General features: G+C 40.4%; 1 protein-coding gene across 4 annotated transcripts in view; it reads right to left on the reverse strand.

Annotated features, from left to right (window-relative positions):
- The window catches only part of CCSER1 (coiled-coil serine rich protein 1), a 1,155,265-nt gene that overhangs the window by 851,728 nt on the left and 279,436 nt on the right, over positions 1 to 24,101 (reverse strand). For all 4 annotated transcript variants that reach the window (XM_030564825.1, XM_030564826.1, XM_030564828.1 and 1 more), the window contains exon 5: positions 15,829 to 15,949. In XM_030564825.1, coding sequence (XP_030420685.1) covers positions 15,829 to 15,949 — 121 coding nt within the window. The remainder of the gene's footprint in view (positions 1 to 15,828; positions 15,950 to 24,101) is intronic.

Below are 24,101 nucleotides of genomic sequence, written 5' to 3' on the forward strand. Positions count from 1 at the left end.
GCCGAGTACTATTTTAACTCATGTCCACCTCAATCCACATCTGTCTGAATGATAGACAGCCCCATAGCATATGCATTAGGGTTCCTTTTGCTTTGGTCTGGTCTACACTAGGAAATCAGGTAGGTAGGAAAGCACAATATTTTTAAAAGCTGTGGAAATCATCACATCATGTTTGGAATAAGCAGGACATAAGGTTTATGAATGACTTTGCATGCCATGAGATGGTACAATGTGACCAGGAATGCATGGAGGAGAGTTCCACAAGGTCAGAAAAGGGCCCTGGACAATGGCTTTGCAACTGCACAGGTAAAAAACACACACTTACAAGGAATAAAGTTCACCCTACCTGCAGATCACAAATTTGCTGATTTGGTGATCCAGATTCCAGCCTAAATTCTCATTTGGTGCAACTCTATGGAAGTTTATGGACTCTTTGAGGTCAGCAGAGTTGTGTCAGGAGAGAATTTGACCCTATGTGCCTGAGGCTTACCTCCACAGGAACTTCTAAGAAGTTAATTGACCTGTGAAACATTGTCATCAATGAGTGAGGTGAGTACACTAATGAAATAAGTCATCTTTAGCCCTAGAGTTATTAGAATAGCAGCTGTGGGGGAAAGGAACAATACTGAACTGCATCATTTGTCAGATGTCTGATCTATACTACAAAGTTTTGCCAGCGTTGTTACATTAACTAGGGGTGGGAGGAGGAGTCTGATGGAGAGAAATCACACAAAACCATGCTGGACAAAAGCCCTTTTGCAGTAATAGTGGCAAAAGACTACTTCTGCTGGTATAGCTGGTCGTTAAGGGATGTGCCAGAAAAAAAAAACTCCATTTGCCTGTATAAGCTGTGTGTCCACTAGGGAGCTCTGCCAGAATAGCTACAGCAGTAGAGCTATGCTAGCAAAATATGTGCAGTGTAATCAAACCCAGAGGCATGGCCTGGTCGTCTGAATACAAGCTTCAGAGTTTGGAGTAATTAAATTCTTATCACAACCATGGAGGACGGTGGGAATCTGCCCATGAAGACAGTGTGAAATGCCGTTTCACAGTCATTAGGAAGGAGAAATACAAACAAAATTACCACATCATTACCGACAGTCATAAGACAAAAGAATAATCTGACTGGCCACTGCAAAGTGGATGAAACCACATTCTTTATCATTACATCTTTAACAAATATCCCATCTATCAGAATCTTTCCACCGCTAAGAGTACAGCTATACAGTCCCTGAAATCTAACCACCAGATAAGGATTAAAAGTAGCAGACAAAGTCCTCAGCCCTCATGACTATGTTAACGAGGCCAACCAACAACTCTCCGACACGAACTACTATAAAGAACTCAAAGAAGACCCCCACCACAATTTACCCAGGAATTCAAGGACATCATCAAATCCTTCCCAAACCACCCCAAAAGAAAATCTACAAACTCATCCCACATGAATCCACCCAGGGGCCTTCTAACATGCTTCCTAATATAGACAAACAAGGGAACTGGAGGAGTATTGGAACTCATACAAACCATCCTTAAAACACTCACTGCACAAAGGGCCAGCTTTCTGCAGGACACAACTGCCTTCTTTCAGAAATTCTGCTATATTAACAAACTCCCTCCAAACACCATCCGTATCCCCATGGATGTCACCTCCCTCTACACAACTTCCCTCACAGCGATGGCATATGTGCCTGCCTCACATATTTTCAAGACAATGGAGAACCCTCAGATATCCACCTCGAACTCATTGCCAAACTCATCCATTTCATTCTCACCTACAGAAGTTTTACATTCAACAACAAACTCTTTGTCCAAACCATGGCAACAGCCCTGGGTAGACAGGTGCCGACTTTGTGGGTGCTTCAGGGCTGGAGCATCCATGGAAAAAAATTAGTGGGTGGTTAGCCACCTCCGGCAGCCAGCTCCCACCTCAATCCCAGCAGCTCTCATCCGCCGGCAGCCCCGCCGATCAACTCCTCCCCCGCCACAATCAGCTGTTTCATGGTGTTTGGGGAAGGGGATGAAACTGGGCGGGAAGAGGCATGGCAGGAGTGGAGTGGGCTCATGAAATGGCAGTGCCGGGACTTGGAAGAAGGGGTGGGGCCTGGGGCAGAGCTGGGGTGGGGGTGGAGCGTGAGTCTGGGCACCCCCAGGGCCTGGAGGTAGCCAGAGCCTGTGCATGGATACCAGGATGGGCCACCCTGAAGAAGAATATCTAGACAAATGGACCATGAAATCAATGATACACTTGAGAGACCCTGATATTTTCATCCTCTGGACATACAGTTTAAACTTCCTCATAGATTTCTACCACAACTTCAACAACCACCACCTATCCATTATACTCTGGAACACGCCCACACTAGCATCAATCAGTTTCAACAATGGAACCCTACAGACAACTATATAAAAGAAACCCATGCATCACCATACCTACTACCATAGATCCACTAACCACACAATCTGTTATCTACAGTCAGGAACTCAGATACCACAGAATATGCTCCAAAGAGAAAGTCTGGGATACACACTTCAACACAGTCAAAACCACTTTCACCCAACAAGGACACACCATCAGAAAAGTAGATCACGTCTTGGAATGGGCTACCCAAATACTCCAAGAGAACCTGGTTCATTACAGAAATAAATCCCCTCCAATCACACACCCTTAGTTGTCACCTACCACCCCACACTGGAACCCGTATGGGGTATTAAACAACACAGTCCATACCCAATTGGGACCATATCCTAAAATAAATCTTTCCTGAATCCCCTCTTCTGGCCTTCAAACAACTCCCAACCTTTCCACATTCATCATCTGAAGTATGGTCACCACAGAGCAGGACACATCAGCTCAAAGTGACACCCGACCTTGCCAGAACAACAGATGCAAAACCTGCAGTCATATCTCCTCTGCTATGATCAATACACCTTTCAAAATCCCCAGGTCCTACACATGCCTATCAAAACCTGTGGTGTACCTCATCCAGTGTATTAAGTGCCCCAATAATAATTACTTTCAAAAGATGAGCTTGGGAGCTTAAATTCATAACTTTGCTAGACACTGACAATCATGGATTGAACAAAGATACTGGATTTATGGATTGTTACAACAATCTATAACAAACTCCCATCTACTCCTCTCCCACCTCTTTGCTCTCTATGACTGGAGGGTTGTTAACAGGTCACTTCACCTTGAACAGTCCCTCAAAATGTGTGTTAACTACTTATGCTAAACAATTTATTTCACTTTGCATTTAGCTGTGACACTCTGAGTAAGTTGCCCAGACCTGCAGAAGAGTTCTGTGTAAGCTCAAAAGCTTGTCTCTCTCACCAAATGAAGTTGGTCCAATAAAAGATATTACCTCACCCACCTTGTCTTCTCAATGGATCCATCTGTTTATCAAATACTCTTTAGACACTTTAGTTTGGTTCATTAGATCAAATCATTTCTGTGTGATCCAAATTATTCCTTGAAAGGAAATATCTACTTGTCTTCTTAGTTTAAACACTGACAACACCAAAGAAACCATTTTGATGTGGGCAATGTAAAATTTCTATATTGAAAAATGTTTCTGTCATCTCCAGAGTGGTTCTATACTGCATACCATATATTATATTGCACATAATGAGAAAATGGGCATTCACACCACAAAAATGATTGATTAGATACACCATCTTAGCAAAAATAATAATAATAGAAGATTAATCTTCAGTAACATATTTTTAAATTAAACCAACTTATTTTTGGTGTTGTCTTGTAACTAAAGAGAGGAAATGGTTTTACTACTCCAAATAGATTAATATTTATTCAATTCTTCCACATTACACTGCAGTAAAGCTTAACAGTTCTTTTTAAATTACATCCCCACCACCACAGTATCACAAAAAGTGACATTTAAAAACAAGAAAACTACCAGAAAAGGTTTTCCAAGAAATAATTGTTTAGAAGACTTAGCTCTCTTGAGCCTAATTCTGTGCAAGATAACTGACTTTTATTATTACAGAAAATATAGTTCATCCTATACAAAATTCTGTGTAAGAAGTCAAAAACCCTAGTGGAGTATTGATTCAAGTAATCATAGAATATCAGGGTAGGAAAGGACCTCAGGAGGTCATCCAGTCCTGCCTCTAAGGAAGGAGATCCACCACCTCCCTAAGTAACTCACTCCAGTGCTTCACTACCCTCTTAGTGAAAAAGTTTTATCTAATATATAACCTAAATCTTCCGCACTGCAACTTGAGACCATTACTCCTTGTTCTGTCATCTGGTACCACTCAGAACAGTCTAGATTCATCCTCTTTGGAACCTCCATTCAGGTAGTTGAAAGCAGCTATCAAATCCCCCTTCATTCTTCTCTTCTGCAGACTAAACAATCCCAGTTCCCTCTACTCATAAGTCATGTGCTCCAGACCCATAATCGGACTCCTTCCAATTTTTCCACATCCTTCTTGTAGTGTGGAGCCCAAAACTGGACACAGTACTCCAGATGAGGCCTCACCAAGGTCGAATAGAGGGGAATGATCACGTCCCTCAGTCTGCTGGCAATGGCCCTACTTATACTGCCCAAAATGCCATTAGCTTGGCAACAAGGGCACACTGTCAATTCATATCCAGTTTCTCATCCACTGTAACCCCTAGGTCCTTTTCTGCAGAACTGCAGCCTAGCCGCTCAGTCCCTAGTCTGTAGCACTGCAAGGGATTCATTCCTCTTAAGTGCAGGACTCTGCACTTGTCCTTGTTGAACTTCATCAGACTTCTTTTGGCCCAATCCTCTAATTTGTCTAGGTCCCTCTGTATCCTATCCCTACCCTCCAGCATTTCTACCACTCCTCCCAGTTTAGTGTCACCTGCAAACTTCCTGAGGGCGTAGTCCATGCCATCCGCCAGATCATTAATGAAGATATTGAACAAAACCGGCCCCAGGACCAACCCTGGGGGCACTCCACTTGATACCAGCTGCCAGCTAGACACAGAGCCATTGATCGCTATCCATTGAGCCCAACTATCTAGACAGCTTTCTATCCACCTTATAGTCTATTCATCCAGCCCATACTTCTTTAACTTGCTGGCAAGAATACTGTGGGAGACCGTATCAAAAGCTTTGCTAAAGTCAAGGAATAACACATCCACTGCTTTACCCTCATCCACAGAGCCAGTTATCTCATCATAGAAGGCAATTCATGACTTGCCCTTGGGGAATCCAGACTGACTGTTCTTGATCACTTTCCTCTCCTCTAAGAGCATAAGAGCTTAAGAGCATATTAATGAGCATATTAAGAATGCCCAAATCATCATTACATTAAGGTCATACATCAAATGAAAGGCATTATTTGCAAATCTATCAGAAATTACCTTCCCAATCACACCTACCATGACCTTCCGCTTCTAATAGTCTAGGAGGCATTCGCATCTGACCCCTTATAGAAACATTAAGCAAATTATATTACAAGTTGTTCACTTTAAATTGAATGCATATGCTTTAAATAAAATTGCATACAGAATTCTACCTCCTGACAAAACACCACTATATAATTTTTAGGGAAAAATTCTGAGTCATTTACTGTTTATGAATGGATTTGCAATCCAAGCAACCTCTAAAGGCAATGCCATTTTACAGCAACAGTAGGCAATTGTGAGATGATAAACATTCTTTTGTGGTACATAATGGAAATTATACAGGCAACTGAAACAGTTCAATCACCTTTTATCAGGTTGTCCTAACCAGTCTGAAAATAGTCATCTTTTCAAGTTACAAAGAGGGGCCTTCTAGAATGAACTGTTAAAGTAGATGCAAATCTTGCAACAGGATTCCATGGCCAAACAAGCTTACTGCACTGGAGACCAAAGTTAATGTCAGCTAAAATAACACTGTTGCTATTAGAGACGGGGTTTTCTCCAGAGATTTAAAAAAAAATCAAAATGCAAAGATGTCAAGAGATCTTTAGTAAAATATAATTAACTTCCTTAAAGTTACACCTATTCTGTGTATGAAAATAAGCTAGCAGTAGCCACACTTTCTTCGAAGGAAGCTCCATGGGGATGGTTCTAACAGTCAACAAGGACTCCATTCTTCAACTTTAATGGCCATGTTTTGACAATTTGAGGCTCACATGCAAAAAATTGCTTCCACGTGTGTGTGTATGTAACCTACACACCTTCTGGGTGTGGTGTTCTAATGGCACCAAGACCACTTAGAGAGAGAGTTTAATGAGTCTGCTCTGCAGCCTTAGCTACCAGCCAGCTGGCTTTTAGCTCATGCTGTAGAGGCTCAGGCACTAAGCTCCAGAAGTCCCCAGTTCAATCCTGCCTGCCGACGACCAGAGTCTGTCAGTGTTACATGTACATTTACTGCTGCTAGGCATGCAACTAAGGACACAGTATATGCACAACCAACTTCTTAGCTGTCAAACTGGGTATTCTGCAAAAGCAACTTCCTAGATTGCACACAGACTTGCATGAAGGCCTCAGTTCAGAGGACTATTTAAGTATGTTCTTAAGTTTAGGCAGGTAAGCAGTCCTACTGACTCCAGTGGAACTACACACAAACATCTAACTTTAAGCATGTGAAAGTCACTTGCTGCATCAGAGCCTAAATGCACTGAAGACATTAATCAACTCAAGTAACCATTAAAAACTCTTATGAGGTTATTCAAAGCTCTCATGTTACTGCTACACACAAATTTAACAATGTCATCACAAAAGGGTCATAAAACTGATATGCCATTTAGTTCCAGCCACTTGTTATTCAGGACAACATACTAATTCTCTTTAATTATAAATAGGTTTTAACTAAGGCCCAATTTTGCAACTGTCAAAACAATTTCAGTATTTTAATTCTTGGTTACCATCCTAAAAAGTTCTCAAGGAATCCGTTTATTTATGAACTGGTAAATTTTCAGTTAAATGAATCCTTGCCATCTTTATCCTCACTATAGTTTGAAAGTTTAAGGTTACATGTGATCTTCTATTTGTTTACTTTTTAAAAATCGTATCAGTCCAATATTTTTTCCAAAGAAGTCGTCCTTTAAAAAAGGATTGCCTTTGCCCCCAATTAAATAAAGTACTTCAGCACATGCTTAAACACAAGTCACATGAGATTACTCATATGCTTAAAGTAAAGCATATGCTTCAGTACTTTGCCAAATCAAGGCTTTTGTTTCTATATCATGGCACTTTCTCATATATTGGTAACTTGTGAATGGATTTCCTTATCATTTGTATTTAGCAGCAGAATACTGACCCAGAGCACCTGAGGAACCTCTCTTACCACACTGTCCATAGGCTCCTAAGACTGTCCATTGGCAATACCATAAGCTTTCAATTGACAGTATGGTCATAGACGTTTAAAGGTTATTTTTAAAGCATAATTTAAATATTCTAAGTCTAGCTTTCCCTCCCACATCCTTTGTTAGACACTTGCAGTCAAAGGGAGGATTCTTCATATCACAATTCTATCTCTGTATCTTCTTGATTTTGATTTTAAAGGATTAAGACTGACTATCTTCAGCATTTCCTACCCAGATAAAAGATTCTTTAGAATAAGTGTTATCATCCATGTCCGTTCAAGAGAGACTGGCTGAACTATCACCATAGCAACACAAAGAAGCCTTGAAAACTTGCACTGAATGTCAATACATCATTTTAAAAAAAAAGTTTTATTACTACAAATTTAAACAATGGATCCATGTTATATTCTAGACCAAATGTGTTTACAAATCTGGGAGGGAGGGAGGGAGGATTAAGAGAGGGCTGGGGACCGCCTACTTTCATTCTGATTATTAACTTTTGCTGAGAAAAAAAAATCCTTTGCTGCATTGCACAGTGTGCTGTGGAGAAGGAGAGGAAAGGATTCACAGAAAGTAGCTTCTTATTACTCACTTAACATTGATATCATGCTTCATCAAGGACAGAACATAGGAGAAGTCACAGCCCTTACCCTAAGGAGATGATAACTTACCCCCCTACCAAATGCATCTGGCACAGGAGCAGAGTAATGTGTAATCTTGGCACTTCCCTAGTCTCAAGACAGCATAGTTAGATGGCCAGAGCATAGTTAAAGCCCTAAGCCGCACTCTATAACTGTGATTAGTACCATGTAATAGGGATTGGGGCATATTGTTCTTTTTTTTCCTTCTCAGTGAAGCAGAGGATATCACCTCCAGAACTTTTTGAGCAATGACTCCTTATTGCCAGCAAGAAGCCCTAGGAGTCTGTACTCAGCTGCTGCCACTCTCTAACCAAGTTCTTAACAAATGCACTTTTAGTGAGGGCAGGATTTTGCTTAGTGCGTGCAAATCAAATATGATCTAATAATTCCCCGGATATGCTTAATGAACAGCTTTCTAATTAAATATTTATGAGCTCCTCCAAAACAAAAATCATTGTGGGGGGAGAGATAAAACTGGTCTTTCCCCCACCCCAGTCCCACTGTATGTTGACTTAGGAGCTCTTCAAAGAATTTGAACTTTCCTGCTACCTCTTCTGGCATGTTCATTTGCTGCTTACAGTAATTAAGATAAACAAATACCATATATTATTTAAAAACCTTAAGCACTTTTGTTCCCAAGACATGACATAACAAGGTTAATCAAACATGAGGCAGTTCAAACTAAAGGCCTATTCTTGTTTTGTGTTTCCAGTCTGCATAGATGCTGTGTCCTGAAGATGCTACACACAGCTTGACGATGGGCCATATTTACACACCAGGTCATATAACATAAGTATCTGTCAACTAGTAACTGTTAATATTATTAGCCCTTATCATAGTTGAGAACTATGATAGTGACCAAACCAGCAGACAAAGGGAAAGCTATCTGGTTGTCGGATTTCTGGCACAGTATAACTGGCCTCTCAGTGGTAGCGAGAGTGTGATGTTTGTTAAGGATTTCAGTGTTTTGTTTTTTCTCCCTGAAGCAATCAATGTAATAATCAAGCGTATGATTTCATCTGCTGAAGGTCATCCAGTTAGAAGATTCTTTTTTTCTTTTGACTGTTGGTAGGGACATGTTTGTTGTGGGTGGTGGTGTCTTTGTTGTGAAAGTATACTTTGAGATGGTGAAATAATTCTCCTACTTCTCCACATGTTGGTATATCATCAGGTTCTATGGAGTGAGGAGAAGTTCAGTTCCTTGGAGAGTACAGATAACTCAGCTCCAGTTATAGAGGTAATCTTGATGAGTTGAAGATGATGGGGGTGTCAGGCAGTGTCCATGTGGTGGGTCCTGGTGCCATGGTTTCACCCAGAGGTAATGTGAGTTATGGAGTTGTTTTAGTTGGTTCCACTTTTTGTTTTTGTGTTGGATGGCTGTCATGAGGTTGTTTTGTTTTTAGTAATTTTGGGTTTCTTGCATGATTTCCAGGTAAGTTTCCTGATTTTTTAACTTCCAGTGTGTTAGAGTATGCAATTATTTCTTGTTTGAGCTAGTCCCTTCTGGAATATGTGAGGTTTAGGAGGTGGTTCTGCATATTTGGAGCTGTAGGTTGTGGCCAGAGGGATCTAGATGGTGAGTCCTCTGGGGATGGTATTGTGTTTCTTGTATTTCCTCAGGAAGTAGATGACATGGTTAAGTTTCGCCTCCTTTTTCTTCATGTTGTGGAGTTTCCATTTTACACAGCAAAATTCACATCTTCCACTGTTTGCAGTGTTGTTGCAGCTGTGTAAGTCCCAGGACATTAGAAAGAAAAGGTAGATGAGGTAATATCTTTTATTGGACCAACTTCTGTTGGTGAAAAGACATGCTTTTGAGCTTACACAGCAGTCTTCAGGATCTGTGAAAAGTACTGAGTGTCACAGCTAAACACAAAGTGGAATAGATTGTTTAGGATAAAGAGTTTACACATATTGTAAGAGACAATCAAGGATCACCCACACTTACTTACACAGATCCAGTAACCACTCTGAACACACCAAGAAATCTCTTGTCTACAACCAGGCACTCAGATACCACAGAACATAATCCAAGGAAAAAGTCTGAGATATATACCTTAACATACTTAAAACCACTTTCACCAAACAAAGACACTCCATCTAAGAAGTAGATTGCATTATGAAATGAGCCACCCAAATACCTTGAATAAACCTGCTTTAATACAGAAAAAAAAACAACCTCCAAATGCAAACCCCTAGATGCCCCCTACCACTCACACTAGTATTATTAAACCCCATATTCCTTCCTGAACCCCCCTCTTCCAGCCTTCAAACAGCTCACCAAGCTCATCATTAGAAGCAAGGTCCCCACAGATCAAGACATACCAACTGAAAGTGGCACCAGACCCTGCCAGAACAACAGATGCAAAACCTGAAGACATATCTTCACGGTTCAAGTGATAAATAACCCCCACAGCACACGTTTCAAGATCCATGGGTCCTACACATGCCTATCACAACATGTGGTGCACCTCATCAAGTGCGCTAAATGTCCTAACAACAACTATTTGGGTGAAAGAAGACAATCAATATCCTCTCGAACGAATTCACACAGAAAAATGATGAAAGACAAAAACACTGTGGTATCTCATGCAGAGCGAAGAAAATTCACACAGTCAACACAGCTGCAAACAAGTCAGGAATCTCCTTTATTCTTTTCTACTACCCCCTTATATAGTTAAGTCTGGTTACATAAGAACCAATCATGCGGGCTAACATCATACATGCTAGCAATCTAATTGGACAAAAAGAAAAATCACACGCTTACCATGCCTCTAATCACCCCTGATTGGCCAACCGCAACGACGCAATCCTCGACCACACAAAGAACGATCTACAGCCTCTTCCCCTCTCTTCTCCCGAACCAATCGCTCTGTGTGAGACACAGAAAACAAGCGGATCCGAGGCGCGAGCTGCAGCCCGGACCGGCCCCCCCAGCGCCCCCCGCCACTGCCACAGGGCTCCGGCCGAGGAGGCAACGGGCACTCACGCGTGGCAGCTGCCGCCCACCTCTGCCTGCGGAGCGCCCCGCGCAAAGACCCACACATGCCTGAGACCAGAGTGGGAGCGGCGCTGAGCCCGGCCGCCTGGGTTCCCTGCGCTCCCTGGCCGGGGCCCCAGCAGCGCCCGGTGCCCGAGTGTATGAGAGGGAGCGAGGAGCGGGGGCCGCAGCCCAAGCCACTCGCCTCCTCTCCCGGACGGCGGCAGCAGAGAGACTGGCCCGGGGGGAAGCAAGGGGGCAGCGAGGAGGCGGCAGCTCCACGCAAAGAGCCCGGACACAACCCCGGTCCAGCGCCGCACCCCATCCACCTAGATCAGTGTAGGGAGAATAAGTCCCCACAAAACACTGCATCACGTGTGGGCAAACCCTTTTCACAAAATGATCACTTCATATCTGACCTCTCAGTTCTTGTCCTCAAAGGAAGACTGCACATCATCTTAAAAACATTGATCTGGGAGCTTAAATTCATAACTTTGTGAGATACGCCAAATCGTTGACTGAATAGAGACTCTGGATTTGTAGCCCATAACAACAATTCATAACCAGCTAATTCCCTCTTTTGTCCTGTGACAGCAGAGGTGTTAACTGCCCACTTCACCTCAAACGGTCTCTTACAACGTGTGTTAACTCCTTATGCTAAGCAATTTGGTCCACCTTGTATTTAGCTGTGACACTCTGAGTGCCTTTCCCACACCTGAGGAAGAGCTCTGTGTAAGCTCAAAATCATGTCTCTTTCACCAACAGAACTTGGTCCAATAAAAGATATTACCTTACCTATCTTGTCTCATTTATATTACTACACATTTTATTTGGTACTTATATATACAGAACATCCATTCCTAGCCTTAAAAACATATAGCATACTTTCCCATTAAGTATGTTCACTTTATGGTCTTCTCAACAGGACCATTTTTATAGCCGTGTTTCCATCTCGTCATACCATACTACTGACTTGTATCATTATTGGGGAGCACACCCTCTTTCAACAGTATTTAGTTATTTATTTCAATTTTATTTACCTCTATACACACCCAAAAATATTTTCAGAAAGATGCTGATGAAGTAGGCATTCACCCACAAAAGCTTATGCTCCAATATATCTGTTAGCCTTAAAGGTGCCACAGGACTCATTGTTGCTTTTTACAGATCCAGACTAACACGGCTACCCCTCTGATACTTGGCACAGAAAGCGTACACCTAAGGTACAGTTAAATAGATTAACTCCTACATTCTATTCAGCAAACATCACCTATAGTTTAGTAATCCCTGATTTTACAATCTAAAGACTTGAATCTCCAAACTGCTCCATATAAATGGAATCATCCATCCATGCAGAGTTGAAATGAAGTCAGTGTGGTTCTGTATGGAGCCAGGAGCCTGACAATGCAAAGCCAGTTTGCAGCCTTGGCATCTATGAGGGACACAAACAGAAGACACAATGGGATATCTAGATGCAGAACACATTATTGGGTTTCGGTTTTCCCCCCAATTCTAAATTCTCTATTAGTGGCCCTCATAGAAAAAGGAAATTTTAAAGGAGATATTGAATTAAAAGAGGGTCAGAGCTTAATGAATGGGGATGGAAATGATGTTTGTGTAGATAATAGTGTGAAAAAAATGTGTGGAGACAGGAGAAAGAAACGAAAGGGACATTAAGAATGGTGTTCCACAACAGTCAGCCATTACGCCTTAATCCTCCCAGTAAACTGTAGCCTTGTATTTTATTTAAAGTGAATTTAGTTATGTCGTATTACACCACCATGGGGTTTGGCTCTGGTGGCTACAGTTTCGAGCTCAACAAAGTGAAAGCCGCTCCGGAGACCTGTTTCAGATTTAGAGTGTCTAGGAATACACATAGACCAAGGATAGTGACCACACATACATTCACAAGTACAAGATCTAGGCCATGTCTACACTAGCACTTATGGCAGCAAAACTTTTGCTGCCCAGGCATGTGAAAAAACACATCCCTGAGCGACGTAAGTTTTGCCAGCATAAATGCTGATGCACACAGCGCTGTCGGTGGCAGATGCTCTCCTGCCAACACAGCTACTGCCGCTCATTCAGCTGGTATTATTATGTCAACGGTAGACTCTCTCCCACTGGCACGATGCAGCTACACAAGCACTCTTACAGCAGCAGAGCTGTATCAGTACTGCCGTGCCACTGTATGCTTCTAAATATAGACAAGGCTCTAGTCTGTTTGACAAGTTTTATTAAAGTTACAATTAAGGTTATGATTACCCAAGCATATAAAAATCCTATAAAGACCTATGCACAAGTTACAAATATAGTTATACTGACTTCCTTAACAATATTCTTAGGATCTGATGGATGCCTTACCAATCAATTATCAGTAGAGGGATGATACCTGCTAGCATTTTCCTGTAAATAATTAATTGTACCTAATTCAAGAGCCCTCCTTTATCTTGTGATTATGACTACACTGACATTCTGTGCATTTCACAGAGGTGTCCAATTCACTTTTTCCTCATTTGTATTGTGTCCCCCAAGAATATTGGGGCACTCCATTTTTCATAGGTGTTTTGGGGTTCCTTTTATTCTCATGAGGAGTTATACAGATGGTGCACCCTGAGGTTAGGGCATGTGTTAGAAAAATGTGACTCTCCGGTATCTTATAATAAAAAGTTAATCTTGCCTTTAATTTTTCACAATATCATTCATTGGTAAATCTTTTCTCATAATTTTGTGGCATAATTCTTTGGTCACTTATGTCAAGGATTTCTTAAATCTATGGCCTAGTATTGCTAAGCTGACATTTTACAGGCCTCAGCTTGCAGGCTTTGCGATTCAGTCCTAATTACTTAGATACCTAATACACACATATGTCTAAATACTAATCAGTCTCATACTTCTATAATCCTACAACTTAAATCTATTTAGCATACAATGACTATATATGACATGACACGTTAGTTAATCATATCACACAATAAATGAATAATAAAATTAAGTAATTGGTTTCAAAGTGCTTTAAAAACTTAAAGATAATTTACTGAAATCTTAATCAAAGATGTGCTCAGCAGTTCTGGAGATGTGTTTCCCTTCTGCCCCCTGTATAGTTTGGGAGATGTACTGTTACAAATATACTAATAGAGTGGTAGTATTTGCTTTCGATTCATGTGGATACATTTAAATATGTGTCAGCAGTCACAGTGCAAGAGATGCACATTTTGAAGTATGCAAATCTCTACAGTATCAGAGGTCAGAGCTTATTACTGAGACCTGTGTGTGCATGAATTTCCAGAGAAATTTACGATTGCCAGGGTGCTTTCAAAAACATCACCAGTGTGTTTTTAAAGGGGAAAAAAAAAACAGACTTGCTAATATCAAATAGGTGAAGGAAAAAAGTCAACCAGGAAGCATCATTCATTCCTTGAGCACATACGGAAATTGCCTTAGCCCAAATCCACAAGAGATTACAAAGGTGAAACTGCAGATCAAATCAGTAGTGGAGAAGGTAGAACAAAGAACACTGTAGGTTTGTCTCTCAGTGGAGAGAAAATACGAATTTACTGTAGTGTTTCAGCCTGAATACTCTAGATCCTAGTCCAAAACTTTGAGTCCTAAAACCTTCTTCGAATACTTTGTATTCGGAAAGATACAGAAGAATGTGATGCAGAATCATGTTCCTAAAATACCATTACACACTATATACAAATATGTTCCAATATTTGACTGAATGTAATAATAGCAAAAGTAATGTCTATGATATAGCTAATCATTTAACTATAGATAGACTCACAACAAATGACATATCTCAAAAACGGAATATATATTACAGTTGGATACAGGCCTGAGCCATGGAGTTCAGATCTTGATCTGGATCTGAATTCAAACTGCATATGTAGGTTAGAAGGAATGGGGATAGACAGACTTCAGATCTGGTGTCGTGGGTCAGACGTGTTACTAGTTGCAATAAAATAGAAAGAGCGCAAATATTTCTAAGTTTGATCTTGACTTACCACATTTGAATCTATGTTGAGGACCTGATTTTTAACTTCTTAACCGTTCAACGTTTGCGAGTGTTCAGACTAAGGTTTTGTGGAAATAGAACTTCTGATAATAAATATCCAAAATTAAGTTTCCTTAGTGCCAGCTGAACTGAAGATAAAGACTTTAATGCAGCCCGAAGATCTATCCTTGAGCAATGATGGTTGATATTATAGAATCCTAAATTATTTTTAAAATTACCTTGTGCATTTTGAAATGTATAGACTACAATTTTAACTGCAGTGCTTTGTCACTGCACAAAGTATTTTCTTCTTTTCGTTAAAAATGTGTCTTTTCCATTCTCCAAGGACTCAATTGTTAAGGAACAACTATCCTGCCTGGTATTTCAAGATAAATGCTGCTACCCGTGCTGTGGTTATGATTCTCATCCAAAGCAGTGGTGCAAGATATCAAACTACAGTCTGTTTAATTTAATAGGATTTACTTGGAAGCCCACTACTACACTCCTGAAGCTGTCATCAGACCTTACATCAAAGTAGTAAAACAGTCACTGAAAAATACTGAAATATCGAAGTAGAGCAAAGCTTTCAGGAATGAATGGTCTTTATACTATCCATTACTGAATAGAAAGATTATGCAAGTATTAAGAATTATTTATATAGAAATTAAAAAAGTAATAAAACTCTTTAAAAATCTCTTTCTTGGGATATGAATGTTCGTTGCCTATCTCACACTGAAGAACCATCTCATTACCGCAACCACTAGAAGGTGTTTACTGTTGAACAAAAGAAACTTCCCCAGTCTCAGGCCAATTTCTGCCCTCAGCTATATAATCATAAATCTTGGTGACGTGGAAAGGAAGGGCACAATTTGGTTTTGCTGCTTAAATTGCAGTGGAAATGAATATTTTAACAACTCACTCACCGTTTGGCCACATCAGGCATTTTTGGCTCTTCTTTTTTCTTTGCTTCCCCAGGTGGTTCTATAGGTGTAAGTACTAAGGCAGCACAGGAGACTATGGACTGATATGAATCTTCCCGGCAAACTGTGAAGATAAAATACTTTGAGTATTATAAAGTACACTCAATGTCAATTTAAAATGTATATAATTGTCAATTACCATTCACAATACAATAAAAAAAAGGAACACCCCAACACTACGTTGCATACCTGACTACACACCATCTCAACATAAGGGTTATTGTAATAAGCCTCACCCAGCATAGACACACTGATGCAACAAGATTACTTTAAGTTAGCGATGAGGTAGCGTTTCAAGAAAAGGATTATGGCAGGCTTAGAACCTAGAACTAATTGGTATATGGCAGGAATCGGCAACCTTTCAGAAGTGGTGTGCTCAGTCTTCATTTATTCCCTCTAATTTAAGGTTTCGCTTGCCAGTAATATATTTTCATGTTTTTAGAAGGTCTCTTTCTACAAGTCTATAATATACAACTAAACTATTGTTGTATGTAAAATACATAAGGTTTTTAAAATGTTTAAGAAGCTTCTTTTAAAATTAAATTAACATGCAGAGCCCTCCAGACTGGTGGCCAGGACAGGGGCAGTGTGAGTGCCACTGAAAATCAGCTTGCATGTGGCCTTTGGCACACATGCCATAGGTTGCCTACTCTGGTATATGGGCTTGATCCAGCACCCATTAAGTCTTTCCATTGAATGCAGTAGGTTTTGGATCAGGCCCACCAATACATCCTCGTGGGCTACCTAATTTATCTTCATTGCTTAACTTCTCAGGAGTAATGGAGCAAAATTCTTGTGACCAATTTGCATGGAAACAGGCCACTGAGAATATATTTATGATTCTATTGGTAGAATATGCCAATATTTTATTGTCTGTGAAAAGTTCTCCGACATTTTGCTACCTGTTTATCAAGGAGTCTCTCTTTGTTCTGACATTCTCATCATCTAGGGGTTCCCACAGATTATTTTCTATATTGTTATTCAACATTAACTGTCCACTCTTGCTTTACAATATCCTCATGCAAAATCCAAGATTGTTGTAAAATTCAGCATGTATTTAATCAAGTAACACATAATAGTCAATATTAAAAAGATTTATAAGGCATTGTAAGCGTGTTCGAAATAGAATAAATTCTTCATTTTAATGAATACATTTGCAACTAAACATGGGTTGGCCTCCACCTGAGTATGACCAAGTGGTCAAAGGTCATTCTGCCTCTGTTTCCCCCCTCTTCAGGGCCCTTTAAGAACTGATTGTCCACACATAGTTCAAACAAGCTCTCTCCTGGCGTCTACTTTATTGAGTCCTCTGGTCCTCTAAGCCTTAAGGCCAGTTCACTGTCTGCCTGCTGATTAACAAAGCACAAGCTCGTGCAGCCTTTGGCCCAGCTGGCCGTCAAAAGTCTGTTCCCTCTTTGAATGCGTCTTCCTGAGGCCTTCCTGCCTGAAGAGCCTTCTCCCACTCTCTCCTGCCTCTTCAGCTTTTTCTCTGCTGATTCAGGACGTGTAGAAGCCTTCTTGCTCCCTGCAGTATCTACAGCCATAGCTGCAATCTCCTTGTCTACCCCCCTCTATTGCAACTTCCTGCATTGTTTTTCACATGCGGATCACTTGATGTGTCTCATCCTGTAACCAGGGCTGGCTTATCCCAGGGTCTCCAGTCTATGAGCATCCATCCCTTTGTGATGCAATGAGTGAAAAGCTTTGTTCTCTCATTCTCTGCCTTTTATAATCTTCCCCAGCTCTAGTGGCTAGATTGTAACCACAAAATCCAGTCCAATTAAGGGACAGTGGATAATGAATAACTGTGCTGGCCCAGGAGCAGGACAGGGACCTAATTGTGATTCTGAGAATAACAATTAAGATGTCTTATTCCATGGTGGAAGTATGCTGCATCAGCCCCTTTCCTGCCACAGATGACTGCTGCCTCCACCATGGCTCCACTCTGCCGGGTGCTACGTGATGGGATGGGACAGGAGTGCATGGTGCAGAGTCTTGGCTCCACTCTTTCATCTGTGCAGGAAGAGGAATAGCAGCTCTCCCCCATGCAGATAGTCTGGCAATGTGGGTAAACCACACAGAGAAATAAGGGGGATATTTACTGTCTTGTGCAGGCATGCAGCAGAGCTCATGACTTTCCTGAGTGATTAAGCTGAACAGTACAGATGGCCCAAGCATGGGCAGATATCCAGGAGGTGTTGACAGGAAGAGAAGCTGTCCATTAATCCTTAGTGGAAATCAGGTAACTATTTTTGAATACACTTGACATCTTCCAGGATTTTTTATCCTTATATAATAAAATATTTGTGTCCCTTCTTGAGTCTGTCTAAACCACTGGAAACATAAAATGAACTAGTTTATAAAATGTCACTTCCATCTCTTCCTTTAAAGTGATGTCTATAACCTAGTCACTGTCCTATAGATTGACCAACAAAAGAAGGCTGACTCCAAAGACAAGTTGCAGCCTATGCTTCTCTATATACTTAATTTTACATCTGGGATATAAACTGTAGCTACATACGCATAAACAAAAAGGCAAATATTGTGTGTGCACCTGTGCACTGCCAAATGCCCTCTCCAATACACATGCAAAAATAGGACAGTACTGGACCAAGAAACCATCTTTTGCTCTTATTTTGTAACAGTAGAATGAGTGCCCTTCCAACAGCTGTAGTTTCATACTGTCATCTTGCAACTTGCAGAGTGAACATCCAGAGCTATCTGATCCCTATCTAAAGATACCTGCAGAGGATATTCTGCCTGATAATTTTGACCAATTATTGTATTCTTATTCAAATAATCTTTTCCAGAAGAACTGCATATGAGTGGACCAACTCTTGAAATGTGACTACTGTAGTTTAGTAGGCAAGTGGTTTACTATGGTAGAATAACTCCCTTACACATATGGTTAAAGGTGAAGGTGAAGTCTCCTTAACCCTGCAGAGGTTTATTTGCCTGATCAAAATTTATTCTGAGTTTGGGACATTTGATCAACTGTTTCTTCTCCTTCCAAATTCACACAGAGATGAAATGTTGGCATCGTTTCTCAAAGCAACATCACTACCTTGCTATCTTGAATCTCTGCATACCCAGCAGTACATCATTATGGTACAGGTAATTAACTAAAATGTCATGAAAAGATGGCAACAAGGCAAGAAGCAATATTCATATCCTCTCCTCTTATCATCTGTTCATAAATTTCATTACAGAAATAAGAATATGCCTGACTGCAGGCTATCAGCTTTCATACAAGACTAATGGTGAAAGACTACCTACTTTTTGAGGACATTCTGTTTTCACATTTTCCACTTCTTGTTTCCCTCTAACAAAGTTTTTCCCCTTATATGTACTGTTGGCATTCACTTTAATAATAAATAATCATCGGTGTAATAATTTTATATAGTACCTTTTATCCTGAAGGATCCCAAAACCCTTACAAACCTCAAGGGGTTTGCATACACATAGGGATTTAGCTGTCAGTTAACTATAGCCCCTTCTGGGGTCAAACAAAATCTCTTTGCAGCACACTGGGATGTTACACAAGTTAAGCCATTTCCAGCTGAAACTGTAGGGAGAATTTAGGTAAACAAAATATAATTATCTGACTTGAAATTTAGCCAGAACACCCCAATATAAATGCCCTCTCACTCTATTTTTAAATTATTTGTTAAAGTAATTGCTTTATTTCATTCTATTGCCGTACTGACTTTTGTTTCTGAATGTATTACTGTATATTATGGTGTAGATTTAGGATATACTATTTTTGAAGCTGGGAAACAGTTCTATCAAATTATTTATGTGTATGTACTTTAATGTTTATTCCCCTCTGCATGTTATGGTTCACTAGCCCTTACTAATGATACTTTTTTCCTGGTTATGTTAATTCTTTTCTTGTTGGATTTGGTATAGAGAGAAATTTGTGAAATACTTATTTTCAATTCAAATACTGATTCCAGTTTGTACCACACCCACACTGAGTAACAAGTAAGGGTTTCCTTCCATCCATGAATAAGAAATATACCCATCATCAAAAGTAAATAATCAGATTTAATATATTTCACTTCACTTATTATCAACAAATAAGCAGGGCAGTAATAAATTCAGATACTTACACGTTTGAAAAACAACAGTGAAATGTAGTGTCTGAATTTCCAAGCTCTTGTATAGTTTTGGGTCACTGCCTAACTACAAGTATATCTCATGCAAACAGTACAAATATAGGGCCTGATTCTGATTTCCTTATTCACATTGAGTAGCATCTAGCTCCACACATTGAGAAGTACGGTTCTATTCAACATGTGTGCAGTATCAGACTCTGCCCATTGGGAGAAATACACAGAGTAGCACTACTTCTGCCATATGTGATGATTTTTTTTCAACACCACATGTTTGCGTTACTATACTAATGACTAACTTGCGTCACAAGAGCTGGCCCTGACCCTCTAAACAGAAATATTTAATATGAAATCTGAGATCCAGTTTTGCTCAATTTGTAGGATAGAAAAGATAATTGCTCTTTTAATTGCCGGCTAAATGCCAGGAAAGTGGTAACAAAATATGCGAAAGACATGCAAACTTTGTGGTCAGGTTGGCACTAGATGTCTCATTAGCACATGTGCTTTTGCAAACCTCCAGAATTTGTTTGTCCTTGAAACCCATTCATTACAACAACTGAGCACGAAATCAGAGTTAAAGTATATAAGCAACTAATTTTATGCTTTACATAACAATTCCTTTTGCTGTCAGCAACAATGATATTTATGACCACAGAAATGCATTAGAAATTGAAAAACTTCTGGCAAAATATCTTGTAAGTTACATACAAATGAGACAGTACTTTCTAAAAATGTTCTCTCCTTCTTTTCATAGTACAAGGACAGCTCTTGTAAACAAACTCATAATGACTGCAAAAAAACGAAAATAATTAGAAGAGCCTGGGTACTCTTTATGGTCATTAAGGGTATGTCTACATTGCAATTAGACTCCCGCGACTGGCCCATACCAGCTGACTTGGGCTATGATGTAGATGTTCAGACTCGGGCTGCAGCCCAAATTCCAGGACCCTCCTACCTCACAAGGTCGTAGAGCTTGTGCTCCAGCCCAAGCTCAAATGTCTACACCACAATTAAGCAACCCCAGGTCAGCAGGTATGGCCAGCCACAGGATTTTAATTGCAATGTACGCATATCCCCTGAGAAATATTAATGCACTTATTTTATAATAAGGAGCTTATATATGACAACCTCCCTATGAATATATGTCCACAGATTACTGAAATAGGAAAATACAATCATTTCATGCCATGTACATCTCTTGTAACATTCTTCAACTTGTGCTGTAATGAAGTACTTACAGTTGTGTTGCAACCCCTGAAATTTCCTTTCAAATCTTGGGCCAGGTCACCACTATAATTTTACATCAGTAAAACTACATTACTCAGGGGTATGAAAAATCCACACATGCTAAGGGTCATTGTTATAGTGACCTAACCCCTGATGCAGACAACACTACGTTGACAGGAAGACTTCTGTCAACATAGCTACCACCTTTCACAGAGGCAGATTAACTATGCCACTTCACTGAAGCATTTTAAGTGCAGACCTTGCTTTTGATGTTTAACAAGTAGCTCATATATTTACTACTAGTTATGCTTGGCTTAGGTCAATCCTTGTTGGTTTATGTACACCCAGAAGATTATGTATTACGAGAGGAATATATTGTCTTTTCTTTTCAAGAACAATGAGAATTACTAATGTATCAAGTTTCTCTTAATTCAGGTCATTAACTTTATTAATACAAAAGTTTTAATTCCCCTATTTAATAATGCAAATGGCCAGGAGTCATTAACATCTGACAGCTGTTCAATAACCTGCGTGAAAGGAGTTAGTGGCCTCAGTCCAGCTCCCAGTAGAAAGATATCAACAAAACAAAAACCATCACAAAAGGTACTAATTAGCAACATAGCTGGGATAATTGAATCATCATTAACTGGTCATAGAGAGTGAAATACACTCTCACTGCCAGAGATGGTTCCTCCAAGTAAACACTAAAGCATATCAGTGGGACAGTACTAGGCAAGCTTATGCTGCCAAATATGATCTAGACAGTGTGAGGACAAACAGAGGGCTACTGTTCACAAATGGTAGATTCGTTGTAAACAGCTTTTAATATTAGAAAAGAGGCAGAATCAGGTTAGCATTGCTCAACAAAAAAATGTGTTCCCTTGATACAAGAAACCAAACTAATAGCAAGTATTACATATTTAGAAGACAAAGGAAAATTTTCTAACAATGTGTAGCTGACCAAGGAGATTCTGTGCAGGGGATCAGCGTCAAATAAGAGGTGCTGGATTTAAAAGAGTTTCATAATTAAAAGCATTGCACATGATGCACGCTAAGCTATTATGAATAATCAAGGATCATAGTTTGGAACATACACAGATTGCAGAGAGGTCCGTAAAGAATCCTTCAACCTCGATACCCACACAACAGCTAGGTGCAGTAAACTGATTGATAACTTTTCCCTGAAACATCCTGCATGGATCACTGCTGAAGACATGCCACTGAAGTATCGGGAATAATGTTTGAATCCAGCATGGAAAATCCTATGTGCCTGTTTATTACAGAATGCAGCGAACCAGTGTGACCCCAGCTATCCCTGACTGTGCCCCTAGGGGCCACCACAATACAAGTATTGATAATACAACTTCTTCACTAATTCTTTTCCCCCAGTCATGGTAAGACTCGGGAAAGAACCTTAACATTTGAGCCTATTAAATGTATATATAATTCAAGATAGGTAAGAGCTGAAACATCCCAGGCTACTAATCACTGATTATTCAACGCAGCAACTCAGACTGATGTCCAGAGCTTAACTAATACCGCTGAGGATGAGAGATTTTTGCTACTCATTAAAGTGATAAGTCCATTTATATATGTATACTTTCTGTGATGCTCACCACTTTCATTCCACATAAAGCTTCACCCCCATCTCTTTGCCTCTTATTATATTCCCCTCTTTTACAGTATCTGTGGGGCAATATATGCTTGCCTGGCCAAATTTCTCTATACAACAGCCAGGAAGAAAAAAACCCAGAAAACCTAATGAATGCTGAATACCATGAGAACAAGATTCAGAGACATCACAGTAGGGTTACCATACATCCGGGTTTTCCCAGATATTTCCTCTTTTTTTGATCCTCCACCCTCTCACCAGGTGAATTTTTCAAATAAGAGGAAAAGTCTGGGATTTTTGCAGAGCAGACATTGCAGCTCAGAAAAGAGCTGGGTCCATGTCCCAACTGGTCCCTTTCCAGCAGCCACAGCTGCCGGATCCCATCCACCCAGGCCCCAGCTCCCAGCCCTGAGAAGGAGGTGAGGCAGGAAAGCGCTGATGGATAGCTGGCTCTGCGTCCTGAGCCTGCCACCATGACAGGGAGTCCCCCACCTCGAGAATGAGGCCACAAGTACCCACCTCCAGTACCCCCAGGTACCCCTCGAAGTATACACATCCCTCCAACATCCATCATAAAACTCCTCCAGCACCCCTCAACTGTCTGCCCTCACCATTCTCCCCCACCCTCTCAGTCCTCTTTTTGAGAGGATGGTAACCCTACCTCACACCACCCTTCACATTAATTTTGATTACACCTACACTGTGGAATGTTCATCTGAAATGTGGGGGATGCAGTTTCAAAGCCATTTTGGTTCCCCTCTTAATGCACTTCTTTTTATGAAGTGAGGAATGGGGACATGAAGGGATTTTAATGGGGTAAGCTTTCTGTTATTCCAAAATAATTTAGAAGTGTTACCCTTCCTCTCTGATGAAGGTGATTCTTTATTTTAAAAAAGTGTACCTATCAAGTACAGAACACACATATACTAATCTTCAAGTGCATGTGCTCCATTTAGCTGTCTGATGAAAAGTAAATGCAAGGAAATATATTGCTGCAGATCAGTGGTGGCACCTGGCAGGGCTCCTGCCCTTTTTTCAAGACGCACAGGATAAAGATCCACCCTGGTCCTCCCCACTTGTAGGGTCACTATGGGCTACAGGAGAAAGACACTTTCCTGAGGCATATGGGAAAGGGGTTAAATTGGTATCTAGATTCACAGATGTGTCTCTAACATTTGATTGATGTTATTTTGTGATTGAGAAATAGGCTGCAATCGTATAATTAAAAACTCTATTGTAATGCATATGCACGACAAAAAAGA

The sequence above is a fragment of the Gopherus evgoodei genome, chromosome 5 (genome assembly GCF_007399415.2).
Source record: "Gopherus evgoodei ecotype Sinaloan lineage chromosome 5, rGopEvg1_v1.p, whole genome shotgun sequence".
NCBI lineage: Eukaryota > Metazoa > Chordata > Testudines > Testudinidae > Gopherus > Gopherus evgoodei.